Source organism: Uranotaenia lowii, chromosome 2 (genome assembly GCF_029784155.1).
Source record: "Uranotaenia lowii strain MFRU-FL chromosome 2, ASM2978415v1, whole genome shotgun sequence".
Taxonomy (NCBI): Eukaryota; Metazoa; Arthropoda; class Insecta; order Diptera; family Culicidae; genus Uranotaenia; species Uranotaenia lowii.
The window spans coordinates 348,324,922-348,344,256 of NC_073692.1; the positions used below are offsets into that span (position 1 = coordinate 348,324,922).

A 19,335-nucleotide genomic window follows, 5' to 3' on the forward strand; every position below is an offset into this window, starting at 1 on the left:
TCAACCACAAACATAACCATTTTAAGCATTGGTGGAAATTTATCAAATATCAAGAAATAAAAGTAAGAATTAAGTTTGCAGTTCAAATCAGATTCAATTTCTACTCTTGTAGACTCGATTGAAATTTTAGATCTTAGGTTGAAACATTGTTTCCGCAGATTCTTATTTATAAATATATATCTGTCTGTCTGTCTGTCTGTCTGTCTGTCTGTCTGTCTGTCTGTCTGTCTGTTCCCTATAGACTCGGAAACTACTGGACCGATTTGCGTGAAACTTTGCAGATGGGAGTATTCGCGGCCGGGGAAGGTTCCTATAATGGTTTGTGACCCCTCTCTATCCCTGGAAGGGGGGAGGGGGTCTCTCAAATAAATGTAATTAGATTTCATAAATCGAGAACTGATAATGCAAATGGATCCAAATTTGGCATGGGAGTGTATTTTGTTACGAGTAACGTTTCTATGATTGTTTGGTACCCCTCCCTCCTTCCAATGGAAATAGGATGGGGGGCAACCGTACAATTTTTCACATAACTGAAGAACTAATGGAACCAAATTTGGCATGGGCATGGGCTATATGATTATTTCAGATCCTTCCCCAAGTAACATTTTAAACTCTGAATGGTTTTATAAAAAAAATAAGTTGTTGTATAAGGGATTTATTAAGTATTATTTGCTACGTAACGTAATTTATCAAGATTACTATATAAACGCTCTTCAAGATAGCTTAAAAACCACTATAAAGTCTTATTATAGAACTGCTGTCAAATTTTGTTTTGGTTTTATAACCATTATTTTTTTTTGGTTCAGTAGAGCACTACAAAGTAATTATAAAACCTCTCTAGAAAACCAAAACATGAAGTTCTGAAAAGTACCAAATATTCCTTCAACATGCCCCTATACAACTGTTATATAATAGTGGCTACGGTGACAACCATTTTTTTCCGAAAAATAATAACATGAAGACACCAACGAAGAAAAACAAGTGCACCGAAGAAGCAGATTTCCTCCATCTCCGCACGCAGCAAGAAGTGGATCTGGAAGACAGAAATCAATTGCAGAAAATCGACACCTGCGTTTAATATAATCCGTCAAGATGAGCCTGCAAAACTCCTCAACAACCCAATCGAGGGGCCGAGAGTGCTATACAATTCTTGTTCAATTTGTCGCAAATTTGATGCTCGAATCTGAAGAGTTTATTTTTAGCTGCTTCGATCGGCTAAGCTCTTCAGTAAACCAGCTAGGAACTTCTTGACGCATCTTCGAACATATTCCTTAAGTAATATGCAGATTGAAATAAAAATCACCCAGCAAAACCAAATCAAAATAAAATAAAAATTCTGATCAAAGAAAAGAGATGAATACTATTGAAACAAATTCTTTTCTAGTTTCATCACTAACCGAATACCGTTAGATTTTTATTATAATCAATTTATATCACACAACACTTTAAAAAACTGCACAAAAACACAAATGTTTCAATTGGTCATCCGGACCAGATTTCGTTTTAATTCCTATCCAGGTTGCATCCGTTCGTAGTCTCCTTCCTCCAACATACATGCGACTTGTTTTCCTGGAATCGTACTTCTTGAGTACCTATGAATAAGAAATAATAAGTTGTTGTGACTATTGTATATAATTTAAGAATATTTACCTATAAAGTTAGAAGCAGCGAATATTTTCGTAGCATTTTTACACCGGTTCCGACCGACCGCCTTCCGCGAACCAGGGAAGGATCTTGTATCCGAATAATGCTGCTGAATCCGTCTAGGTCTACCTGAATAAAGTTTCGTCAGTATTTCTCGGCGCACGGAAAACGATAACGCGTTATTAAATTTAGATTTATGAGGAAATCGCGAGCCGCGAGCGGAATTTCTTTTGTTTTGATTCATACTGCTGACGTTTGCGGTTGCGAAATGCACTGAGTCAAGTCAGCTTCAAGTTTTGAAGTCTAAAACACTAGAAAAGATCCGTGACGAGATCGTTTGGTTTTATAGGTAGCAAAACTGACTGCCAGAAGAAAAATTGCTCCTTGATTGGCATTCTATCAGAAAAGCTGGACTTATAACAAATTTATCCAAATCAAATAGGTTTTTTCGAATGATACGCCATTTTATGAAGGATAAATTGATATTTTCAAAGATAATTTTTATATAATAGTCCAATATTCTTCGGTTTTATTGAAATTTGCTTGCAGTAAAAGACATTCATAAAAAATGTTATACAACATTGGGACATATACGAGCAAAAGACAGACATTTATTTGAAAGTGAATTATTGAATACTTCAACAATTATTTTAAAATAAACATTTATTTGCTAAAATATGGTGGGGCGCTTTATTTTTGCAAGTATTTCGTAAAACTAACCGATAAATTATGAAGCGCAACAACTTTATCACTGAGAATAGTGAAAATGATCCATCAATGAACTATTTATTATTCCAGTCTAGATCTAATAATAAATGTATGTTTGATTTTTATTCAGAATATTTTTATTTAATGAATGCAATTTTAAAACCCCCCTTTTTGAACAGATTTTTTGTGACAGAATATTTTTCTGCAAGGAGAATGGATTATCTTGAAGCAGCCCTTGGAAAAGCACTTTTGAGTCCTTATGGTTGTATAGGGGACTTGTAAAGTTCTCTTCAGAACCTCCTGTAGGTGGGCCTTTTTACTCTTATAAGTATTTTAAAGATGTTTTAATGGGGTTTATATACCAAAACATTGTTTTATAACGAAGTTTTGAGGCGTTCTTCCAGTTTTTTATAAAACTAAAATTGTTACTTGGGCCATCCTTGCAGTGGAGATACAGGAAGGAAGGAGGGAGGCTTCCATACCTTTTTTGTTGTTTAAGTTGAAAACTATTCGCGCTAATGAAACTAAATTTGGCTTGGAATTTGGCTTGGGTACGATAAATAGTTCTATGAATATTTGGTAATCCTCCCTCCTTCCAGTGAGGAGATAAAAAGTGGGGAAGGGGTTCCTTTACAATTTACAGCATTAATGGAAAACTAATCAAGCAAATGGAACCAAATTTGGCGTGGGAAGCTATTTGATTTCGAGCAATGTGCGTTCAGTCAGAAAATGCTAAGGGAGGAGGGTGCTCCCATACAATTTTTTACATCACTCGGAAACTTACCCAGAAAACAATTTTTTACATCACTCACTTTACATTATTTTGACATAAGTTATAAACTTATGAAGCAAACAAATCCAGAGTCATATAAACGATTAAAACACGGATAAAAAAAATTAAGTTTTCAGAATAAAAAAGTAGCAATTTTATTTTGAAGAAACATTTAAATGATTTTTAAATTGTTTTTTTTTAAATTATGTGCAAATAAATGAAGAGTTAAATAACTAGGAACTGAATATTAATTTGAAGATTAAGTATAAGTTTATGGCGAACAAAAATGTATCATTTATAATTTATTTCATAATTGTTGTTTCATATTGTTGTTTTTTATTTTTTTTAAATTGAAATCTTGATATTCTTAAGAACAAAATATTCAAAACGATTCCAAATTTTATTTTATATATGTTATTTCTTGTGGTTGTGTTTCGAAACTAACTCTGATTGAATAAAATATTAGAATTTCGAACCCAGAATCAACATTATGAAACTGCGATCTCCTGAATTTGGAACCTTTAATAAAATTCTCACATTGATTTTTTGATCTTTAAAGAGCGAAAGTCAAACAGTAGAAAATGAAATAACTAGTTTTTTTTTCGATTTTGTGCAATGCAGAGTTTGTTGGGTTCTAGCTTTTGTCCAATTTATAGAAAATTTTGTGAATTTTTTTTATCCACCACCAGCGATGTCTCAACACCAAGTGACAAAAGGAGGATTTCAATTTTGTAGCTGCCTTATTATGAACAGAACAAAAATCCTTCAGTTATTTATTCGAAGTTCAACTTGTGAATCTAAAAGAAAATTGTGAATGATGAAACATGAGCCTGTTTCCAATTTTTTTGGATGTCATGGTTGTCATGAATTATGAAACTATTTTAAGCTCCGATTCTGCATAGGAAGTAAAAATTTCAAATGCATGTCTTAAAAATGGTTTGTAATATAAATATTTTCATTTCATATTCCGAAATAGTGTGCTTCGAGTTTCGAATATGGAAAATGTTCTTCGTTCAACTTTGAAATGAAAAACCAAAAATCGAATCAGGATTATCGGACAATAATGATCCAAACTGAAATTCAAGAACAATAAATTGGAAACAGAACCCGATCCCTACATCGAGTTTTAAAGTTTATAAATAAATTTTGATCCACAAAATCCGGAATGATTCTAACCTAAGCTTTCCAGATATTTTTCGTCAGTTTCCGGGGCGCGCAAATCCAGGATATTTTCCCCAATAGCCGCCAATATCAAAATTATTCATAAAATTCCCATAAAAACACTTGCAACATTGTTCTTTATCGAAACACATCAGTCCACTTTAAATAATATTTTAGGCTTCCAAAAATCGTTCATGTTTAATTTTTATAAAATTTGCTCAAAAAATTTGGACGCAAAATACGTAAGTCTTATGACTCAATTTAAATGTTTGCTTGATTTAGCAAATAAAGTGAAAATATTCTGGCGAAATCTGGATAATCTGGCGGATTGGATTGGAGCTTAGTCGTCTCATTATTTGATATTCGGTACTAAATTTCTATCATCAAGTAATATAATATAAAAAAAACTTTTGGAGAATTGTAGATAAATAAGATTTAATGGTCTTGACTTAAGGTCTGAGTCAAGATAGTTATTTTTTAATCATTTTGGTCGTTCATTAAAATTCTATCAAGGCCTTAGACCTCAACCAATGTTTCTCAAATAGCCTTTTTTGTGACATGTCTATCGCAACACTCAGAATTAAATTTAAAATAAGGCCTCTAATAGCCTTCTATGGACTTGAAGTTACAAAATGTTCCTTAAAAAGCCTAACCGAAGTAACAGATAAGAGGAGAGATTTTTTTGTTTTGCACCGCACATTTAACGAATACTTGCTAGCTGAATGTAACTTCAAAGTTTCAATAGAAACTAAAATGTCGGGCTGAATGAAACGAACGTAAGCTCATTGATTGCCTTTGACCTGTTTAACGAGATGTTTGGTTGCTTGGGAAATTTATATTATTTTCCCTGTCGAAATTTATTTCAATTTAAGTTGTGTTTGTGTTGTATCTTCGAGAAGCCCGTGGAGAAGCTTCTTATCGGCATGAAATCAAGCAGCCTAGGATGGAAGTTTGATCAAAATTGGCAGAAGGAGGCAAGTTTTCTAGTGATTCTAACGAGGTAAATGATTTATCATTTTGATGATTAAATTTCTAAATATTATTAAATATTTTTTAACTTTTACAGGATTCCACAAACCAATTCGCTGGAAAGAGGGCCCGGAATTGTGTTTATTTTAAATAATGAATAAAGTGTATTGACAGTGTGACGAATGAGAATGGAAATAAATTTTGTTTAAAATTAAGTTCAATTTGTTTAATTTTTTTTACCAAAAGTTAGAACGAAAAATAAGATCTAAATGTCATTTTCATACTAAATACATTTCACGTAGCTTTCATCCTCATAACATGTTGAATAACAAATTCACGTAAACGGTACGTGATTTTCATAGAGAAAAATTCCTATTAGGAGAGCGTTGTTTGGGTTTTGCCAAAAGATTGGGTCTCTTGAATAAAGGATCAAGACTTCCTTTACTTTTGAAGAGTTTATCTCTATTTTTTTTTGTCCCACGAAAATGCTTCAAATTCATCAACGGGATCGAGTATCCTAGCTCTAATCTTCGGAGCATATAAACTTTAAACGAAACGCTGTCAGAAATTGCTGAAGAAAAACGTTTGCTGGACATTTTGCCACTCTTTTTTCCAAAAAAATTCAACTTCTTCAATCCATAACTTTTTTTCCTACCACGGTACAATTTCTTGACTCCACAGTAACTTTTTCTTGTCTCGTCAAGATCTTTCGAACCGTATATTGCTCATCAGTGTACATCCGAAACCCGAATTTCCCGTTCTGGCCAATTTGGTCAGCTTTGTATGATTTCATACTAAAAGCAGCTTCTTTGTTTCATAACTTTCTTCTCCTAAGAAAACGAAGTTTCAATGAAGCCGTCAACAACTCTGTGTTTGGTGTTTTATAAATCTAAATATGCCAAAATGTCAGAATTAACGTCAAATTTCTAATACTTTCTACTTTCTAATAGATTTGGCGGTTGTTTCATTAAAAAGTACGGTTTTTACACCACTTCTTTACCTTCTTTGTGGACATAATCTAAAAAATTAAAATTAAAATGTTTCATATGTGCAACATATACTTTCTAACTTCAGTTTTCTCAAGCACTAAATGATTTTTTTTTTTCGAGCACTTAATAACTGACTTACCCGAAGCATGTTTTTCCGGATTTTTTTCCTTAGACTTTATATAACTTTAAAATAAATGATTGTAGCTGAATATTGTCTGAGATTCTTATCTTATAGTCAATCTTTCTTGATTTTTTTCAACACTATCCGCTGGTTTCATGTAATTTCTCAAATTCACCTTCGTCAAAGCCCAAATAGTTTGGATTGGACGAATCTCTGGACAGTTTGGTGGGTTCATGTCTTTCGGTAAACATGTGACCTTGTAGACTTCATGCCACTTTAATACAGTGAGCGAAATAAGAATAGCACCACTATGTTTTTTGCTTGTTAAAATATGAATGTTTGAAAATCACCAAAATTTTCTTCTATAAATTGTTTTGAATTGTTTAACGGATAAATCAAGCATAAATTTACTTTTTTTGGACGTTGCAATTGGCGTTGAGGACCAAAACTATGGAAAAAGGGTGCGAAATAAGAATAGAACCACTTGTGTTTTTTCAACGAAAACAAGATTATTTCTAAAAATTTACTGTGTAAAAGTGAATAATAATGCTTCTACGAATTATTTGAATAGTTTACTGCATTTTAATGAGTTTTTCAGAATAACAAAGATTTTAGAAGGTTTTAAAATGGTGTTTTAAGAGATGCTCTTCAAGAACTCAGGAATTTGATATTTGAGCTGTAATTCTATATCAAACTGCTTTATTTCTTCATTAATATTCATAAGTATGATGCAAATTGACGAAACATAGGTTTGATGCTGAATTTGAATAAAAAAACAGGCTTCAAATTCAAAAATAGTAATGTTTTTAAATAGTCAAACGCTATTTTTCTAGTTTCAAGTCATAGATGGCAGCACTATCTTGCAATTAAACCGAATTGATGCCCATTTTCGAATATCTGAGATTAATTCAGCTGTGCTGGATGATTTTGGTCAAGAAATAAGTACTTGGTACCGTGTGACCGCCTTGGAAATTCTATGATCACAATATCAAAAAATAAGAATTTTATCATGAACCCATAAAAGTGAATTTCTTAGACCGATAATGAGAATAATTTTGTACTTTCCGATGGAGCTTGATGAACCAGATAACTAGCAGTATTATTGGTATGATTTGAAATTGAATCGGAAGTTGAGATGTGCAGGAATTTTGGCGGTGTTATATTCTTGTGCTGGTGGTTTTTTTTGCAATCCGGAAAAGGTTTCTGCAGCGTGAACTCCAACAAAACTGTGTTGGAAAACTACATCTAAATGATGAATATTGGCCGAAATAAACCTGAAAAATCAATATTGAGACTTAATTTGGTATTAACGGCAAGATAGTGCTGCCATCTATGACTTGAAACTGGAAAAAGTGATGTTTATTGAAAAAAAATCTAAGTTTATGAATACCAACCTGTTTTTTCTTATTTAAAATAAACCGAAAATGTTTGATTCATCATTTCACGTCATTTTAATAAAGAAAGTAAGTAGTTTGGTAAAGAATTACAGCTCAAATATCAAATTCCTTTGTTCTAGAAGAGCATCTCTTAAAACACCATTTTAAAACCTTCGAAAATCTTTGTAATTCTAGAAAACTCCTTAAAATGCAGTAAACTATTCAAATAATTCGTAGAAGCGTTATTATTCACTTTTACACAGTAAATTTTTAGAAATAATCTTGTTTTCGTTGAAAAAACACAAGTGGTTCTATTCTTATTTCGCACCCTTTTTCCATAGTTTTGGTCCTCAACGCCAATTGCAACGTCCAAAAAAAGTAAACTTATGCTTGATTCATTCGTTAAACAATTTAAAACAATTTATAGAAGAAAATTTTGGTGATTTTCAAACATTCATATTTTAACAAGCGAAACACATAGTGGTGCTATTCTTATTTCGCTCACTGTACATCCTTAGAGTAGTGGCACGAAGCAAGCAAGGTCAGGCCAAAAGATTGTAGGATTTGTATGCTGTTTGAAAAAGGTTAGCAACCTTTTTTGTAAACATTCTTGCACGTAAATTTTGCCATTCATTGTATCTGTGGTTATGAATGGACGAGACATTTTACCGCATTCACATATGGCTTGCCACACCATAATCTTTTTCTTCAATTTTGTTAGTGTAAATGGCTTTCACTGATGCAGGAACATCTTTGCCCTTCGGTGAGGTATAAAATTGTGGTCCAGGCAGAGTTTTATAGTCGAGTTTAATGTAGGTTTCATCATCCATGATAAAACAGCCCGATTTCTTGGACAGAAGTTTGTCGTAGAGTTCCCAAGCCTTCGGTTTCACGGATTCAGCCTATTTGGCACTGCTTTTTGCCTGCTTCTGCTCCCGATGGGTCTGAAGTCCAATTCTTTCTTTGACACGCATAACGTTAGTCGATGAGATACCTAGTTTCTAAGCCACATCCCGTACTGATGCCGATGGATGCCGTTTGTTGTAACCCTTGATTTTTTAGTCCATTGTAGGATCATCAGAGTCTCGGGAAATCTGAGAAAGATTTATTTGCGAAAAACGACAAAAAATGACATCGCTTACTTCACTTGGATGTAAACAACAGTACGCAGCCAAAATTTGGTTGAACACTACGATTTTTGAAATGACGACTATTTTATAGGGCATCTACTTGTAATTATCGGAACAGTCTATATTGTCCATTTAAATAAAAATTTTAGAATCGTCGCTGGTGAATTGGCAGCAAAACATAGACTTCACTTTTTTTGTCGAAAGTCAGAAGTCCGAACTTCTTAAGTAAAATATAGTGCTGGCGCAGAAGTACTTCTTCTTAGTCCCGTTTTGGGCACACTTCAATCATAATCTTCAAATTATATAAATTTCATAAATATTCGTTCGATTGTTTTGTTTTTCAAAAATGAAAAAAATCGTCAAACTTCATTTGTCAACAGTTGATCGATGATTCAATAACCCTAATCAATCGGCTATCACATCAGTTACCTCCATCCGTATATTGATAATCGAGTCATTCCATTTGAATAGCCTATCTCGAAACAACTTCGAGTGCAAATAACAAAAGAAGAATGCCCCCAATGAACGAGGAGCACATGACATTCCATGAATCGCTTCTTGTTCGATTATTGCTCTGCAGATATGCCTCAGTTTTGTAAGAAACTTCCCCTGAAGAAGACTCGTTTCCTCGGGAAAATTAATTCGAATCAATTCTGACGAATTTTAGATCGAAATTCATTACAATCACAAGGTTAGCGGTAATCTTATCATGTTTTACTGAACTGTGATTTTTCTGTTGATAAACATTGCTCATCATAGTTTGTTTGTTTTTTTCTATTTCTCTATTTCAGCTTACAACTGATCGAAAATGGCAACCTTCCAGATGGGTCCGCACACGCATTCCATCCCGATGAGCATGTTCCGGGAAAACCGGGAAAAGCTGCTCCGGGAGCTGGCCAAGAAAAGATCTTTTGAGGGACGAGCCCTTGTTTTGCTGCAGGGCGGCGATAATTTGAGTCTGTACGACACCGATGTCGATTACGTCTTCCGTCAGGTAATTACCTATTCCATTTTTTTTTAAGATTATCCAAAACTTTTTCAATTAACTCACAACTACCTACAATTAATTTCTAGAGAAACAGTCATTCGATGTTCAAATCAAGTTTAAATAAGGTAATCTTTCTGTAGCAAAGTGAAACCCTCAATCAAGCTTTTGTTTATGATGTATTTTTATCGGAATAACAACATTGAATCATTGTTTAGTCACGGGATCTGTCACTTCTATTCCACGAATCGAACTGCTCAACATTTTATTACACCCCTTTGGAAATAAACCCTCGGAATATTTTGGACAATACGAAAGCCAAGCCCTCTTATCCTGCTTATCTATCTCTCTATCGCGACTTGTCCATCGGTATGATTCGCTACTCTTGACTTGACTTTGCGTGCTGATTGCCATATCAGCGTCACGTCATCCCGTCTAATGATGGTGATGACTTTCGATGTCGCCCTCACAAAAATAACCGCATTGTTTGTAAACAGATATTTTTCCCTGACGAAACCCCAACCGGCTAAACAGTTGCCAAGGGCAAATTAATAAAGCGAAATGTTGGCACATAGCGAAAGTAATTGATTGTTTGGGTTTGCTCGTTCGAAGGAATGTAATCGGGTGATGTTTATTTTCCTGAATGAAGGTTGATTAGAAACAGAAAACATTTGTACAATCGAAAAAAAAACCTAAAATAAAAAAAAACCTGCTTAGCTTTAGCTTAGCTTTAGCTTAGCTTTAGCTTAGCTTTAGCTTAGCTTTAGCTTAGCTTTAGCTTAGCTTTAGCTTAGCTTTAGCTTAGCTTTAGCTTAGCTTTAGCTTAGCTTTAGCTTAGCTTTAGCTTAGCTTTAGCTTAGCTTTAGCTTAGCTTTAGCTTAGCTTTAGCTTAGCTTTAGCTTAGCTTTAGCTTAGCTTTAGCTTAGCTTTAGCTTAGCTTTAGCTTAGCTTTAGCTTAGCTTTAGCTTAGCTTTAGCTTAGCTTTAGCTTAGCTTTAGCTTAGCTTTAGCTTAGCTTTAGCTTAGCTTTAGCTTAGCTTTAGCTTAGCTTTAGCTTAGCTTTAGCTTAGCTTTAGCTTAGCTTTAGCTTAGCTTTAGCTTAGCTTTAGCTTAGCTTTAGCTTAGCTTTAGCTTAGCTTTAGCTTAGCTTTAGCTTAGCTTTAGCTTAGCTTTAGCTTAGCTTTAGCTTAGCTTTAGCTTAGCTTTAGCTTAGCTTTAGCTTAGCTTTAGCTTAGCTTTAGCTTAGCTTTAGCTTAGCTTTAGCTTAGCTTTAGCTTAGCTTTAGCTTAGCTTTAGCTTAGCTTTAGCTTAGCTTTAGCTTAGCTTTAGCTTAGCTTTAGCTTAGCTTTAGCTTAGCTTTAGCTTAGCTTTAGCTTAGCTTTAGCTTAGCTTTAGCTTAGCTTTAGCTTAGCTTTAGCTTAGCTTTAGCTTAGCTTTAGCTTAGCTTTAGCTTAGCTTTAGCTTAGCTTTAGCTTAGCTTTAGCTTAGCTTTAGCTTAGCTTTAGCTTAGCTTTAGCTTAGCTTTAGCTTAGCTTTAGCTTAGCTTTAGCTTAGCTTTAGCTTAGCTTTAGCTTAGCTTTAGCTTAGCTTTAGCTTAGCTTTAGCTTAGCTTTAGCTTAGCTTTAGCTTAGCTTTAGCTTAGCTTTAGCTTAGCTTTAGCTTAGCTTTAGCTTAGCTTTAGCTTAGCTTTAGCTTAGCTTTAGCTTAGCTTTAGCTTAGCTTTAGCTTAGCTTTAGCTTAGCTTTAGCTTAGCTTTAGCTTAGCTTTAGCTTAGCTTTAGCTTAGCTTTAGCTTAGCTTTAGCTTAGCTTTAGCTTAGCTTTAGCTTAGCTTTAGCTTAGCTTTAGCTTAGCTTTAGCTTAGCTTTAGCTTAGCTTTAGCTTAGCTTTAGCTTAGCTTTAGCTTAGCTTTAGCTTAGCTTTAGCTTAGCTTTAGCTTAGCTTTAGCTTAGCTTTAGCTTAGCTTTAGCTTAGCTTTAGCTTAGCTTTAGCTTAGCTTTAGCTTAGCTTTAGCTTAGCTTTAGCTTAGCTTTAGCTTAGCTTTAGCTTAGCTTTAGCTTAGCTTTAGCTTAGCTTTAGCTTAGCTTTAGCTTAGCTTTAGCTTAGCTTTAGCTTAGCTTTAGCTTAGCTTTAGCTTAGCTTTAGCTTAGCTTTAGCTTAGCTTTAGCTTAGCTTTAGCTTAGCTTTAGCTTAGCTTTAGCTTAGCTTTAGCTTAGCTTTAGCTTAGCTTTAGCTTAGCTTTAGCTTAGCTTTAGCTTAGCTTTAGCTTAGCTTTAGCTTAGCTTTAGCTTAGCTTTAGCTTAGCTTTAGCTTAGCTTTAGCTTAGCTTTAGCTTAGCTTTAGCTTAGCTTTAGCTTAGCTTTAGCTTAGCTTTAGCTTAGCTTTAGCTTAGCTTTAGCTTAGCTTTAGCTTAGCTTTAGCTTAGCTTTAGCTTAGCTTTAGCTTAGCTTTAGCTTAGCTTTAGCTTAGCTTTAGCTTAGCTTTAGCTTAGCTTTAGCTTAGCTTTAGCTTAGCTTTAGCTTAGCTTTAGCTTAGCTTTAGCTTAGCTTTAGCTTAGCTTTAGCTTAGCTTTAGCTTAGCTTTAGCTTAGCTTTAGCTTAGCTTTAGCTTAGCTTTAGCTTAGCTTTAGCTTAGCTTTAGCTTAGCTTTAGCTTAGCTTTAGCTTAGCTTTAGCTTAGCTTTAGCTTAGCTTTAGCTTAGCTTTAGCTTAGCTTTAGCTTAGCTTTAGCTTAGCTTTAGCTTAGCTTTAGCTTAGCTTTAGCTTAGCTTTAGCTTAGCTTTAGCTTAGCTTTAGCTTAGCTTTAGCTTAGCTTTAGCTTAGCTTTAGCTTAGCTTTAGCTTAGCTTTAGCTTAGCTTTAGCTTAGCTTTAGCTTAGCTTTAGCTTAGCTTTAGCTTAGCTTTAGCTTAGCTTTAGCTTAGCTTTAGATTGAATAGGACCAAAATAACAAAAATGACAAAAATGATGAAAATGACAAAAATTGACACAAAAATGACAAAAATGACAAAAATGACAAAAATGACAAAAATGACAAAAATGACAAAAATGACAAAAATGACAAAAATGACAAAAATGACAAAAATGACAAAAATGACAAAAATGACAAAAATGACAAAAATGACAAAAATTACAAAAATTACAAAAATTACAAAAATTACAAAAATGACAAAAATGACAAAAATGACAAAAATGACAAAAATGACAAAAATGACAAAAATGACAAAAATGACAAAAATGACAAAAATGACAAAAATGATAAAAATGACATAAATGATAAAAATGACAGAAATGACAAAAATGACACAAATGACACAAATGACAAAAATGACAAAAATGACAAAAATGACACAAATGACAAAAATGACAAAAATGATGAAAATGACAAAAATGACAAAAATGACAAAAATGACAAAAATGACAAAAATGACAAAAATGACAAAAATGACAAAAATGACAAAAATGACAAAAATGACAAAAATGACAAAAATGACAAAAATGACAAAAATGTCAAAAATGACAAAAATGACAAAAATGACAAAAATTACAAAAATTACAAAAATTACAAAAATTACAAAAATAACAAAAATTACAAAAATTACAAAAATTACAAAAATTACAAAAATTACAAAAATTACAAAAATTACAAAAATCACAAAAATTACAAAAATAACAAAAATAACAAAAATGACAAAAATGGCGAAAATTACAAAAATGACAAAAGTATCAAAAATTACCAAACTTACATCAATTCAACAAGTTACAAAAATGACAAAAATCACAGAAGTGAAAAACGTTAAATACTATTAAAATTACAAAAAATTTAAAAATTATAGAAAAGACAAATATTACATAATTTTCACAAATTACAGTTATTTAAAAAATTACAAAATGATAACACAAAAATGACAAAAATTTAGCGTTTTGTAATATCTTCATTATTTGTTATTTTCGTTTTCTTTTATGTTTTTAATTTTCGTTATTTATGTATATTTTGTAATAACTGATATTTTACCAATTTTTTTTTAAATTTTTTGTTCTTTTTATTATTTTTGTGTTTTTTTTTTTTTTGTTATTATTGTGGTTTTGGTTACCTGAGTTTTTTTTGTCATTTTGCCAAATTGAAATTTTTTTATTGCGAAAATTTTGGTTATTATTTCTATTCTTTTGTCATTTTGTAGCTTAACTACTGTTATTTTTGTATATTTTTTTTATTTTTTATTTAATAACTAGCTGATACCGTACGAACTTCGTTTCGCTTTAAATCATTGGTACGTCAAAATGAGTCTAGAAAATGAATTCAAAACATTCTTTCGACAATTTCGGGGAAAAAATTCAACAATGTTTAAAGTCGCTACTATTACTATTACTTGAAATTCAAATTAAACGGTTGATTCGCTTTTTATTAAAATTTATGTGAGAGTGTTTTCTTCTCGATCGGTTGCAAAATTTAGACATTATGGCAGAAACATGTACTATTTGTTTATGTGCACGACTCTTTTGTTTGATCTTCACACTTAAATTGGTATCAATTAACTGCCTCCAACAAAATTATTGCACAAAACAATGAACTTTCAATGAAACCCTCTTTTTCTGTCCCATGGCCCGAAGTTCGATAATTGAAACCAATTTTACGTTCCTCAAAACTCAATTTTGCCATTTTTTCTTTTCAAATTATATGTAAAATAACGTCAGGAACCTGAAAACAGTGAACAGGGATTACAGACGCCCCTTTCGCCGACCCTTGACACGGATCATGCTACCTGAAGTCAATTGCTCATAGTTTATAACCCTCATCTGAACATTTTCATCTCAATCCGATGCATGATCACGACAATATCGCGAAAACAGTGAGCAACTAACATGGACGGCCCTTTTTTGACCACGATTCAAAACTTGACACCTGAAATCAATTATCTTTTCTGTTAAACTCCCATGTGCCAATTTTCATTACAATTCAATGCTCAATCAAGAGAATATCGTAAAATCAGTGAACAGATAATAACCCCTTTTGCCGACCACTGAGTCAAGATTTGAAATCTGAAAGCAAAAGAGCGTCCCTCAAAACTCCTATGCGGAAATTTTCATCTCAATCCAATGTAGAATAACGTCAAAATCGCAAAAACATTAAAGTTGGGTATGGACGACTCCTTCAGCCGCCTTCTGATCCGCAATTCGAATTTTGAAATCGATTGCTCGTCCCTCAAAACACTCATGTGCTAATTTTCATCACAATACGATCTATAAAAACGCCAATATCGCAAAAACATTAATCAGTGGATATGGACGACCCCTTTGGCCGACCCCTGACCCTAAATTTGATAACTGTAATCGATTGCTCGTCTCTCAAAACACTCATGTGCAAATTTTTATCACAATCCGACGGAAAATAGCGTCAATAACGTGAAAACAATATTTGTCTTGTATAGACGACCCCCTTCAGAAGGGGTCGTCCAAAAATCTAAAAACATTTTTCATCATTCCTGGTCCTAATGAGCATCCATGCCAAATTTCAGATCTCTAGCTCTTAAGACGGCTGAGTCTATAGAGGACAAACAAACAAACAAACAAACAAACAAACAAACAAACAAACACACAGATAATTGCTTTTTATATATATAGATGAAAACTTTTAAGTATTTAATTTATTAATTTTTATTATTTTTGTTTTAAAATCTGTGTGTGTTCTAATTTTTTTTTCTTTGGGTTTCGGATCGAGTTATAATGTATTTTACAATCCGATTCAAAATCATTCCACATAAGTGAATCCTCCAGAGTCCCGAAGAACTATTAAGTCCCAGAATGTCGATTTCTCTTAGGTGATTTTTGAGCGGCGTCACATCGAAACTTTGAGAGCTTTGAGGCAACCCTCTCAATCAAGTCCGTTTGAGGTGAAATTTTTGAGCCAATCATTTAGGTTTTTTGAGCCTATCAACCAAATGTATATGATCGGTTTTTGAAATTCGATGATGAAATTCCTCCTCTACATCCATTGCCCATCCATATAAGAATAAAAACTCATTCTCGGGTTTTTATTTTAACTTTTGGCTTTTTAGAGGATGTTTCAAAAGATGTTGAAAGTCAATTAGAATTTTTATGAATTTCTTGGTAGATATAAACACGGACTGGAGGATAAAACATTAAATTTATTTAAAATTTAATACTTTTAAAATACTTTTGGAGAACCAAAGGAAGATTTTTGTAAAGAGTTTTATCTATAGTTTTATAAAAGTTTTAAAGCTGTTTTATCGGCTGATGGTTTTATCTTCTTGATATAAGATCTAGAATAAGTAGGTACCTACCTGATATTTTTTTGAATTTTGAAAGCTTGAAAGCTTACAAAACGATTTGAAGTTTTAATTGACGCAATGAGCAAGTTTGTTAGAAGATTTAGCTTGTGATTTAAGTGTTCTACGAATGTTTTGACAGCTGTTTCATAATCCGTGTTGGACTTTGATCGATCTCTCTTCATCCATTGCAGGAATCCTACTTCATGTACCTGTTCGGCGTAACGGAGCCCGGTTGTTTCGGCACGGTGGACGTGACCACCGGAAGTACCACCCTGTACGTGCCCCGGCTTCCGAGCGAGTATGCCGTCTGGATGGGTCCGCTGCTCAAGTGTGTAGACTACAAGCAAAAGTATGAGGTCGATGCAGTTTACTACGTGGATGAGGTAAGCAAACCGAAAAAGAGAAGTTGTTTTGCTGGATTTCGCTGACCCCAACAAGCTGGCTGTAGACGAATCGATTCGATTGTTTTTGTTTTATTTCATTCGGCTGTGCCAGTTTGTTGTGCAAAATTTTGATGAAACCAACACCCAACACGAGTGTTGTTGTTATTCAGTTCGCAGAATTTAAAACGCAGTTTCTCAGATTTACAGTTAGGGACACCCAGTTTATTTTTGTGTTATGATTGTTTTGCATAATGCGATCCCATTGGGATCCATTGAACTTCGGGCATTTGAAAAAAAGACTACCCAAAAATAATGATGAGACCCTTCTAGAATGAAAAAAAAACAAACAACCAAAAAAATCCTTCTCAGAATCTGGGTAGGTACTTATCGATTTGTCATGTGTTTCAAAAATACCTTTCCGCACTTGCCCTGAATAAGTTACATAACACAGGGCTCATCGTGTCCTGTTGACATATACATTACATTACTGTTGGTGCTGTCATCGGCACCAATTTCGTTCGGGGCCATATCAAAAGGCTCGGCACGATAATTCCATTATGGAAATGTACCTATACCTACCTACCCTACATATGAGTGGATGAATGGGGAATAGCAATGGATGTAGACCTGAATGAAACATATTCACAGATTAACTTTATTCGCAAAGCCCTAAAACCCTGCTTAGTCGGGATTTCGTTTTTTGATGTTTGATTGGTGCTCATTTTGGTTCGACGTCAATGGATTGTTGATTTGGATCGTTGTCATTAAAATGTTTTTGTAGTATTTTAAGAAGTTATTTTCATCCATAAACAACTTTCATATGAAAAACTTTTAATAAGAGCTGTGATGTAACAGAAAGGATACCAAGTTTCGCAGTTCAGTCTTTTATAATTTTCATCAGTAATTCTGATTGAAGTTGAATTACAAAATTATTGTTTCCCTGAAAAATCACATTCAATTAAATAAACTTTGGAAACTATCTTGTTCAATTGATGACATTATCTAGGTCAAAACTGTTCACATTCAAAGTGTTCTCGCAAATGACGCCCTGTCTAAAATTCTTTGGTAGAGAGGAATGGTCAAAATGATTATGTTTTTAGGCTCCGTATCTTCGTGAAATACTGTTTGTTTTCTGGTATAGACTTTGTTGGACTATTTCCTATCAGTTCTAGTTAAATTTCCTTTTTTTCTCTAAAAACCAATAGAGTGCGCTTATCCTAGACTCGCGTCTGTCACAACACAAGCTTCGACTTTACCCAACGACCCAAATGGTTCCCGACAGACAATCCGATATTCACTGCAGAGTGGGTAAAGTTTTACTTCCTCCACTTTCCCCATGTACCTACTAGACTAGGTTATTGGCTGAATCGGTTTGGGGTCATTTTTTAATTTCTCAAACCCTGGGGTCTTAAAAGCTTGGTCTTGGTTCAAAACTCATCCACGATTTTTTGCAGAATTTTTAAGTAACGTTTACATAGTTATTAGCTGTTTCACAGAGGTATGTCTTTTCGCATTGATAAGCAATAAATTCAATTGACATCACTGCTGGACCAAAATCCCAAAAAAAACAATTGAAGCGGCATATGGGAAGGCCGTAAATACTATTTATCTAATGTGATATTTTCTCAGATGTTCAAAGCTGTCTTCGGGTTAGATTGGAGACATCCCTTTCTAAAAAAAACAGTCATAACTTCGTTAAACTGAATTTGATGAAAACAGTTTTTCATATCAAATGTTATTGAGAAACACTTCAATGTTATTTGAATGTTTCATTAAAATTGGTGAAATGTAGGAATTATATTCATCACAAATTCCCGCTTTCATGAAAATGGTATTTCAATCAATCTACATTTTCTTATACAAAACTGCATATCTTGAGCATAAATCAGTCGAAGCTTTAAATTAATATTCAGTATATTCAAATAAATCAACTTTCACGTGAGACAAGATGCAATTATTTTATAAAATGTCATCTTCTTCATAGGTATGGTTGCCAAATTGCGCAGTTTTATCCGGGTTTGCCCAAATATTTAATAAAAAAAATTGGGAACAGTCCGGCCCGGCCCGGCCCGGATGAACGGAATTTATTGAAATGAGCTCGGATTTATTCACTTCATTTGGAAAATCAAACAAATAAAAAACAATGAACGCCTCCAAAACGAAGTTCTTTGAGCAAGTTTTATAAAAATAATCATTAAGGGGGGGGGGGGGGGGTGGTGTTCTAACACTTTCAAAAAATCGTTTTTTTTTCATTTTTTTATTTTCTTATTGTAAAACATTTCAAGAAAGTTGTGTCAAATTTTCAAGTCAATTGAAGCAAAACTGTAGAAATTATAGGCCTTTATCTCCTCCTATCTAATACTGCAAGAAAGCAAGAGCAGAAACTTCAAACGCGTTTTTCTCGAAAGCACATTTTTAAAGTCCGTGGACATCGTCATTTGAAAACTATTTATCCGATTCTTTTCAAATCTGGAACATATTTTTTACATATAAAATACCAGACCCCAACGTTTTTCTTTTTTTTTTACTTTGGGGAGATTTTACAGATAAAAATGGCGGATTTTTTTGTAAAAAATCGTAGTTTTTACTTCAAACAGCCACACAAATTTCATAAAAAAAAATTTAAAGTTATATAAACACGTTAGGGTCCAGAAAAACATCTATTAAAAATATTTTGATCTGATTTTTTGACTTCAGATGATTCTGTGCTGAGATACAGTGTCCCCCACAATTCCTGTTTTCTAAAAGGCATCCTCGAAAGTGCTCCGTCACCGGCTCATTTTTCAATATTTTTCTACGAAAAAATTACGAAAT

At 33.5% G+C, this 19,335-nt stretch overlaps 1 protein-coding gene across 2 annotated transcripts in view; it reads left to right on the forward strand.

The window, feature by feature from the left end:
• The window catches only part of LOC129743614 (xaa-Pro dipeptidase), a 92,539-nt gene that overhangs the window by 15,177 nt on the left and 58,027 nt on the right, over positions 1–19,335 (forward strand). Inside the window, exons 1-3 of one of the 2 annotated variants that reach the window (XM_055735692.1) lie at positions 9,425–9,561; positions 9,662–9,864; positions 16,330–16,521. In XM_055735692.1, coding sequence (XP_055591667.1) covers positions 9,679–9,864; positions 16,330–16,521 — 378 coding nt within the window. In that variant the 5' untranslated portion in view covers positions 9,425–9,561; positions 9,662–9,678. Of the gene's footprint in view, positions 1–9,424; positions 9,562–9,661; positions 9,865–16,329; positions 16,522–19,335 lie in introns of those variants that run through there. The other variant, XM_055735691.1, reaches the window with a different exon arrangement.